Here is a 9,970-nt window from a genome sequence, read left to right on the forward strand (position 1 = left end):
TAAGTGGAATCAGTGAGGTCGTTAATATTGTAAATAATTACCTAAAACAGGATTCGAGATTCTCAGATGAGACGTAACAGTTAAAAAGTAGATAATAATTACTGGTTGAACCTCGAGAGAAACTCGACAACCTTGATGCAGAGTACAGTTGGATCAAAAGCAAATGGTCTCTCGAAGACATCGCGGCCATTGTTGGGGCCCAAAACTATCGAATCGCATCAAATTTTATTCGAAACGAAAAAAATTACAAAAGTTTTGGAAATTTTGAACTTTTTAAAGTTTCAATCGCTCGTTGGATCTCTACATAGCGTTATGCTTATTTGAATATCGTGACTTGACAAATGACATCGCTGTAACAAAAATATTAGTGTCAATCATATATGCATGACGCGATAATTAACGCGTAAAATAATTTACAGTGAATACTTTTAAATATTTGTACGAATCAATCAACAACAGTTTAACTGCTAAATGAAATTGCAAATGTTTCTCGAGCTGTGTAAATACACTATTGAGAAACTTTATTTTGGGCAGATTATGGTACGCGGTAGAGTTTCGAAATTATCGAGGTTTTACTGTTCGAATTACAGCATAAAAATGCAAACTTATAAACTGTAACAACAGAGGTTACGTTTTAAATTTGACCAAATATTAGACGATATTCGCGTGGGAAACCGAGTTGAAAATTGAAACTAGAAAACGTTTCAGTTAACTAAATACTATGGGTTCTTTTATAGTTACAAATATGAACAAAGGTGTACTGTTAAGGTAGGGATTGGAATCAACCTCGACAGAGACACAATTCACCTTAATTGAGCTAATTGTGTACAGTTAGTCTTGGATAATATTAAGTTGTTGCGTAAGCTTTGTCCGTTGATTTCTTGTTAGATACAAAGTAATAAATGCGGGATGAAAATCTAGCCGTTTCAACGAAGACACTGTCGTAAATGTTTACAAAGTATAAAGAAAGCAGTGGGAACAACAGAAACAGCGCATAAATAGAAAATACTTTTATTTAAGGATTTCCCACGATATTACCGTAATTGATTCTAATTTAATAGAGCGTTTACGACAACCTAACAAAATGTTTAAGCAAGAATCTCAAAGCAGAGCGAACAGCAGAAGGTCCAATTATAGGTACACGCCGATTTGCAATAATAGCAGCTACAAAAATAGACCGTGTCTCGTTTAATTACTATAGACGTTCGAATCAACTTTGACATTAATATTGTTCGCCGGTAATTTTAAACGAAACGTAGGATTCAAAGTGAATCGAAAGACGGAGAGGGGGGAGCTAATAAATTGCTTTCGATGCAGTAATCAGAAAATAGAAAAGTGTACAGTAAACATTGGTTCTCGGATAAACCTCAACAAAGACGCAAACAAGTTGCATTGCTAGCAAGAAATAATTGCGTGCATTCATCGATATTTAAATGAAACGTTCGATGGGGCGGTATTCGGATTTTTTGACGTTGAATTTAAACGCACAACGGAGCAAGATGGAGCAAGGAGGTTCGGGTCGAGTGGAGTCTCGTTGAGATTTAAAGCCCTCTGTACTTTCTTTTCATCGGGATCCATAAAATGGTTGGTTTACTCATTCGAACGTACGCCGAGCGTAACACACTTTGGCTCGAATAATGACTGGAATGAACGAACACACCGACTCTGTGCCGCTGCAAAATCGTTTTCTTCATTGGCGATAGTTGCACGCCTACCGGTTTTATTTTCCTAATTCACGTTAACCTCATTCCGCCCCGACTTTTCCTCGCTCCGTACCGTTAACACCGCTCCCGTTTACGGAAAATACGTTATGTTATATCAGGTCGGAACGAAAGTTCTGCTTGTTTCTTTCTCGACGTCAACAGAAACCAGTTTTCGTAAATGAAAAGCAGGTAACCGACGACGTAATTTCGCTGCGCGCACGCGATCATTCTACGACTTTTCACTAATTATTCGGGCCCCGTTCCTCTCTCTGTTTTTCGTTTTTTTAAGCCCGCGGATGCTTAAACGCTGCTCTAAAACCGAAAGCGGCGAGGTTCCGCGGAAAATCTCGTATTCCGTTTTCTGAATCGCTCGTCGGTCGAAACTCCAATTAACGTATCCATTAAAAATACGAACAGAGCGCGACGGTAGAGCTCGAAGGAGTTTTGATAGACGTTAATTGCACTATGCTAACTTTATTACTAATAACGTAACACTGTATTTACTAAGTTATCGCCTGGTATACCTTGCGTTGCCAGGCCTGACGTTACGAACGTGTTTTTTTTTTTTTTCACGTCGGCCTCGTGACGGGTATTTAAATGCTCTTTCCGCTCGCGAATGTTCTCTGCCTTCGCGTCTTCGGAAACAAAACAAACACTCGCGAACAACCGAGGCGAGACGAAACTAGTCAAGCGCTGTAAATTGTAAATTCGTTAAACGACGATATAATACAATGGAAATAAAATTCAATATTTGTTTAGCGAACGATACCCGTTACGAGACACCTCGATCAATCAATTATGAGAAGACGTAATATTACGTCGGTAGCGCCAAATGCGTCAACCAGTGATTTCGGATATAAAAATTATTTACTCGCACTGCAATGTCACCGACCTCTAGCTTTAAACGTAAAACGACGTAATATTACGCCAGAGGTCCACGACTTCAGCCACGAAAGAACGTTATACTACGTCGTCGAAGGTAAATGCATCGACTATAAATTTTAATAATACGTTGAGTAAGGATTTTGAATTATAAATCATGGAACAGTTAACCGAAAAGACGTAATGCTACGTCAGAAACCACGAACATTTTCAAACTGCTATAAATCTGTGGTTTCAAGTTGATAAATGAATAGAAGCGATATTATCTGATATATTGCAACTAATGCTTCGACCGAATTTTACTCATTTCCTCCTTTATGAAATCACTATCATCACTGATAATGGTGACCTTCCTCCGGAAATTCGTGCCCTTCCAACCTACTTTGCTCTTGATCCGTAGACCGTGAATTTTCTCGGCCATAAACGCCCATATCCGCGAAGTGAAAAGTGAATAAAAACGATTCGATGCATCTCGACGCACGTCGAATACGACTGTAGCATAATTTATACCGATACAGGACAAGAAGTTAGGATGTGCCAACAGTTCGTACAACTCTTACTAAATAAACGTAAGAACATTGTTGGGTCAAGAATGACGCGAAAGAACGCGGCGTAATCGAATGCTTTCTTATCGAAAAAGGCGAGGTTCGAACCGCTTTACAGCCTCACCCAACTACTCAACGTTTATCGATAATCCTTTGCGTCTCCGAGTAAATATTTACGCGACTGTGAACCCGTAATGAAATGTAGGAACGATGAAACGCGTTCGCTGTAACCTAGCAAACGAGCAATCGAAGCAACGCTCGCTAACCCCTTACGCTCGAATAAGATATCTGAAAAGCTTTCACGGCCCCTGTTCTTAACGCTGATACTGTTTGAGGCTTCTAATACGTATCAGTGCGTCATCGGGGGATGAAGCTAATTGGAACGCTGGCGAAATGTCGGAACAGACGTCGAAAAGGATATTCGAGCACACAAGGCTGTACCGTTACGTTTGTATTATGTATTCCCAGGTAACCCGACTGTTTCCACAAAGCAATGGCCTAACAGAAGTATACGTACGAACGTTAAGAGAGTAAAATCATCGGTAATTTCAGAAGTAGTAGAAAGGGTGAAGTAGGCTACGGTAATCTGCAGCACGGGAGACAAAAGGTACTATAATAGATAGAATACGACCTGTAATAGATCTCCAGCTTCTATGGACGCTCAGATTATATGTTACCAACGTTGCTCGGTTCTTCGACAAACAAAACATTGTCTGGAGTATATTAGAAAACTTTGCCAATACGAACTACATATCTGTATCGGATACACCCTCCAGAAATTTCGTCGAAAAATGCTCCCCCGTTTCGTTGTACGGACTAGTCTTTTCTCGACTTCGTCAGCCGTTATTGCAACGGACTCTGCCATCGATCTATTTGTCCTGGTCACGTGTTTCAACGCAAAATGTATTTGTACAATGGGGGCCTCAGAACTGTTGTCAGTTACACACAAAATATAGACGAATCGAACCAAACGTTGGCTCTATTAAATAATAATAAATATACTATACAGTGGAAGACTAGAATTCGAATGCAAAGCAAAACTGCGATCGATTCGAGGTGCGAAGAACAACGGGCTAAAATTCTAGACAGAGTTTCGTAAGCGTGAACGTCGCGGAAAAGTGGACCGGAGCGATCGGTTTCGAGCCGCGTAGAGTTTTCAGCGACTCAGCGTTTGCATCACGTATTAAGGACTTGGCCGAGTTTGCCCGCGGGGTCAGACTCGTGTGTGACACAAGCCAATGGCCGCCCACGTTCGACGCGCCGATTTCATTACTATTTTCGTTGTCACCTGCTCCGCAGTGTACGAACAACGGTCCACCTCTGTCGTTTCTACAGCGAGCCAGGCCTGTGCTTGGCTACTCTGCCGCCCCGAGCAATGCTCTTTGTGGTTCGATAATATCCAACGCGTGTAACGATAGAACAGATTTTTTTCGATTTTTTTAAATTTCAAATATTCTTTAACACAAGGTTTTATGTGAGGTTCACACGCTCTCGTTTGCTGAAGAGGACTCAAATATCACGAACCCTTGTATGCTTTGGCCCTTCTGCCCCCTCCCTTGTCACGTGCCTGCAGCAACGGAGAGAAAAGCCACAAGAAGCATGGCGTGTGCCCACGTTCGTCCGCGATAGATAAATATGCAGATGGTTTTGCAATTTGTTCACCTTCGGGGGATCCTTGGCACTTCCACGCCGTGTCGTTGTTCGCGATATGTGAGAGTTGCTAAATGACAAACGGCGACCAATCACGCGGACGATCATCGACGGTCGGTCAAGAGAATAATTGCACCGTCTATCTCAAGAGGGAAAAATCGCGTTGGAACTGAAACCGAGCGAGGCAAGCGACCACGTAATATTAAAAATAAATTAACGAATAGGTCGACGCGCCACTTCAACGCTCGTTTAATCAATGTTTACATAAACGGAGCAATAAAATTATTAATTGGAACATTTATGGTGTACGGTGAAATTGAATTCCCTGAGTTAAAGATACATGTTGAAATTTCTACGAACGAATATATCAAATGGGAATAAACTCAATTTTGAAATGATAATAATCCAGTATCCAATGGGTTGCACTACCCACGTCGATTCGTGGTTTCGATTGCTTTGTAATTGCAGCGTGTACGTTGTACGCGCGTCTCTACTATTCTTCAAGAGTCTGTGACAGGAGAAGGTCAGACGAGCTTGTTGATACAGTTTCTTGGCATTCGTTCTAACACGCATTTCCACGTCAAAATTCTCAAGTATAGCACTAGCTGTAACGTGGACAATAAAAAAATAAAAAGTTCGTGGACCTATTTTGTTTACAAGTACTTTCTGTTCAATTTCGGGACGCAGATTACGATTGTTTAATCCGTCTATAATTATCTCACTCGCTCTCGGTGTCCTCCACTTCCGTTCCCAATCGCTCAAAAGCGTGACAATTTTTATCTCGAGCTAAAACCTTCAATACTCTGGTAAAAGAAATTAGAGGAAAGTGGATTTCGTTAGACGTCATAAATCTCTGGACAAACGAATGTATTTGCAATTCTTACGCGAGAAAAAATAAATTTTCATGTGGAGAACCGATCGACCAAGTCTGATAACCATCGGCGGAGTTTAACGAGGGAGTCTAATCTGGGAATAATATCGAACGCGCCTATACGATATCATAAATAATACCAACGACCACGGGGAACAGAGAGAAAAAAAAAACTAGGAAGCGCGTGAGCGATGCCAACTCGTGCAAAAGGAAAGATAGAAAGATTTTCTTCCGTGAAGATCGCGGGCTGAGCCAGATACGAGAAAAGTTCTTATCTAGATAAGAATTTCAAGCAACGAATAAAAGACAAACAAACGTTTATCCGTTGCAAGTTAAATAACCATACAAATTTAAGTATCAATGTAAAAGTCGTGGCTGAGTTGTTGGTTGAGTTAAATATCCGTTGGTTACAGTTTAATAGAAAATTAGTTTGTACAAATTTTGATTACATGCTTATTTATTGCAATTATACGCACTGAGCGCACCACCGTGCCGCAAAGGGTTAACAGAACAGCTGATTAAATCTGTGTGCAACGCGGCGTGCGTATGCTTGTCCTACATTCGACGAAACACGAAAAGGAAGCTCTTTGAAAATTTACGAGCTCGAATACGACGTTGCGTCGTTTCTGTTCGGGCGAACAAACGATGGGTAAAAGTTGTCGCTATTCTTCGATGAGGAATGAATATTCAAAAGCATCGCGGCCAGCCAATTATTCGATAGTCTGCGTTTGCTTCGCGTGGTTAAAGGAAATGAATGGAAGAGGTCTAACGTATGTTGCAGGATGTAGAAGAGGAATGGACTTGAAAATAGTGGAACAGTTATCACGATGTACCGCGCGAAGCAAACAGAGCTAACGGAAAATAATGTACAGGGATTTGCAAATATAATGGAAAAAAGGGTGAACTTTTCTTGCAAAAGCTTTGATCGAATAAAAAGATAAGTACAAATAAACACTTAAATATCTATATAAGAATTTTCGCCTCCATTAGCTTTTGTTTACGAGGAAGTTTTTAATATACATGGGGTACCTATTCACTTCATAACTCTCAAATAGTTACTGGTTATATATAACTCAGTTTTTAGGTTGTTTACTTCGTTAATCAGGGAACTGTAAAAAAACAGAGGGCGCAGGAACGTAGATTGGCGGTAGCTTGAATTTAATTTTGAACTTTTTTTAACGCTTCGATAACTTTTTCCGGTAAGCAAAAATGCCCCTCCGTAATTTTGTTAAAAACATTTTTAATTACGAATTACCGATTCTCTGCTTTATACGCAACTGTGGGATATCGATAAATAAGTATTCATCGACATCTACAATAATAAATATTTAAATAATCCGGCTACTGCTAGTACCACATATTTTGGAACGCGCTGTACACAATAAGCCACAACAAGTTGCTCTCCCGAGAACTAGTAAGAATTGAGACAATAAATCGAAACCAGGTTAGGTCATAGAAAGAGCATTTGGAAATCCACAATTTATTCGTATGCCTCTGACAGAAATACGGAATTGAAACATCAAGAAAGAAAAATAAAGTGTTACGCATTTTCAAGAATACGTGATTTACAAGAATACATATTCTGCAATTTACTTTTGTTTATTCCGAAGCGTAAAAAATAATAAGTAAATTCGAGTAATTGTATTTTCCAACTTCTATAGTAGCTCGAATAAATATGAAACTAAAACAAAAAACGAATTTCATCCCTGACCCTACCAACGCTTGAAAAAACAATCTGCAACAATTCGTCTACCTTATTCCGGAACATTTCAAAGCACGGGTTCGCTCATCGCGCTGTACATATTGATAACATAAATATTTACAAATCAATCGCTGAATCAAGAGTAAATAGTAAACAGAGAGAAAATCATAAATGTAAATAATGGAACTGGAGAGACCGACGCTCGACTATGCCACGCTCTGAAAATTCACGCAAAGACCAAACAAACAAACATAAAATTAAATTCTTCATTAGTCTGAATAACCGTGCTTTTATTGCAGTTCTCGACCACAGCAGTTTGTTCCTTTCAGTAATTAATATAAATATAATTTAAGATAACATGAAAAAATATATTTTGGTTATGCGTTAAATTATATAATTATTAAAAGCTTTCTTTTCGCGAAAAATATGGCGTGCAGTATAGTTTTATTAATTATTTGCTAACATTCGAGAGTCAAGGCTTGAATACATGAGAAAATTTTAAAGAAATATAAATAAAAACTTACGTCTGCAGAGCCAACTTGATGTCGAAGGTGATGGTGGTGCCCGTGTCCACGTGGAAAATGTACAGCATTTTCGAGCCGGTCAAGCTCCTTCCAGTCCAACAACAAGGATGAAACGGCCTGCCCGCCTAAAGGACTCCACTGGCATTCGGCGATGCTTATCCTGCTCTTCACGTCCGAAGAAGACCTCTGTCACCTCAGGTCGACTCCTGCAGTCAGCTCGATCGGGGCCGTACCCCACGTTTCCCACCGCTCGCGAGTACGGCCCCCTCGGGTTTATGCCACATCGATCACGGCCACGAATCCGTTCGTCGTTGTCGATTCACCGGGACTCTCGCCGGGTTCAAGACCTTCTGTGGGACCGTGCTGGTGTGGCCCTTTTTCGGAAACTATCGCACGGATCGGGTGATCGCGCGCGAACCGAAAGAAAACAAGCGAAACGCGGACAGAGAAGATCTCTCGAGAAACGACGCGCGTCTGTATATCCGCGTACACCGTGTACACGAATAAAGCAACGATGGATTTTAATTCCAGTTGTCCGCGAACGAAACGGAGATTCGTTGAGATTGAAGTGAAGAAAATAAAAGAGGAAGTAGGTATATATCACGAGATCATCGGTAACGGAGAAAAGTTCCACAGTCTTCGATAGGGAAGCTGTTGTACAGTCTTTTTAAAGAGCTCGAGTCAGCCGGGTTGATAAACTATAGGTCGAGCGAGGTACGATCCGCGCGATCGTTATTTACAGGACGGTACTGAAGAATTTTTGGTCCGGCCGGAAGTCGGTGACGAGAACGAACGGGGAACGTAGATTCCCTTGGAAACGAAAACATTCACTGACACGCTCCGAAGATGTCTCTGTACGTTTAACAAACTACCGACTATGGCTCGTATATCACGGAGTAACAATTCTTGACAACGTCGTTGGTCCGTCTGTCATCGAGGAAGGTTCACGGTATAGGTTGCACTGTTGCTCCCGAAAGCATCGATCGATTGCGTCCGCGGTTTTCCGTGATGTAACGGAGTCTCGCTTGCCACGGCTCGGTGATCCCTTTAAACACAGTTTACGAGACAGCACCGACGAACAACGTCGTGTACGCGACCGTACGCGGAACACGATTAAACTGTTTCGAAACGAATCACCGTTGCAGCGATGGAGAACTCGTCGACGCGATAAACGAGTTAGTCCCGGATCAGCTGCTCGTCAAAACAAAGCACTCGCGCGTACACGAAAGGCCAGCGATCCTTTCTCCGAGCTGATTGGTACGTTGCTTGGGCTCGAGACGCAGCACAACACGGCCGTCGATGTATTCCGTGCACAAAATGGTACGACGCGAGATCATCCAGGACGCCAGGATCTTCGTTTTATATCGCGACGAGTCGTGTGTACGCCGAGAGTGACGTACCGACCACAACAAACAACGCTGCGCCACACGTACGGAAACCTATGCGCAAAGAACGTTGCACGAAACAAAGAAACTCCACTTTCGCCGCGGGTTTTCTCGTCTGCTTCTTTATTTCCCGTGTCCCGGGCTTCGATACTGTTACTGACACTTGTGTGCTTCGCGTCGCTGCCGAATTTTCACCGCGAGTGCGCCAAACGCTTGCCCGTGAACGTCCACTGTTTCGAAGCTCTTGCACCGTGCCAGAGAGAAGAAGGTAGGGGGGCAACTAGCTTGGCGCAGTCCCGTTCGACATTTTGCTCTGACGCATCGCGTCGCCAGCTGTTTACTGCCGAGTGCAGGTCCGGTCGGGCACGGAGAACAGAACTGCTTGCCGAGCACTCTGCTCGCGCAGATATTCCACTCGCAACTCAGCTGTTCGCCCTCGAGCGTCGCGCCATCTGCGCAGTTCAAAGATGGCGGATGGGACGCGTGCGATCGTTTGAACAAAGAATCATATGCATTCTAATATCTTCGAATTCGATCTTGCGTTCGATCTTTGATCGAGTTTAGTAGTTCTCCGTAAATTTTCATAGAAATTTCGATTATTTGGTGCACGATTACAAGAAACTTGGAACCTGCTGTGCGTTGGATGTCCATGCTGTGCGAACCGACTGCTTTCTTGTGTGCTTGAGTACGAATGGAAAAGGAATGACT

The 9,970-nt window shown here is 42.1% G+C and overlaps 1 protein-coding gene across 3 annotated transcripts in view; it reads right to left on the reverse strand.

Moving 5' to 3' along the window:
- The window catches only part of LOC122404704 (RB1-inducible coiled-coil protein 1), a 67,168-nt gene extending 58,565 nt beyond the window's left edge, over positions 1-8,603 (reverse strand). For all 3 annotated transcript variants that reach the window (XM_043408901.1, XM_043408902.1, XM_043408900.1), the window contains exon 1: positions 7,878-8,603. In XM_043408901.1, coding sequence (XP_043264836.1) covers positions 7,878-7,945 — 68 coding nt within the window. In that variant the 5' untranslated portion in view covers positions 7,946-8,603. The remainder of the gene's footprint in view (positions 1-7,877) is intronic.
- Between the last annotated feature and the right edge of the window lie 1,367 nt (positions 8,604-9,970).

This window comes from Colletes gigas, unplaced genomic scaffold, assembly GCF_013123115.1.
Source record: "Colletes gigas isolate AHSC1104 unplaced genomic scaffold, ASM1312311v1 Colletes_gigas_Sc00003, whole genome shotgun sequence".
NCBI classification, from domain to species: Eukaryota; Metazoa; Arthropoda; class Insecta; order Hymenoptera; family Colletidae; genus Colletes; species Colletes gigas.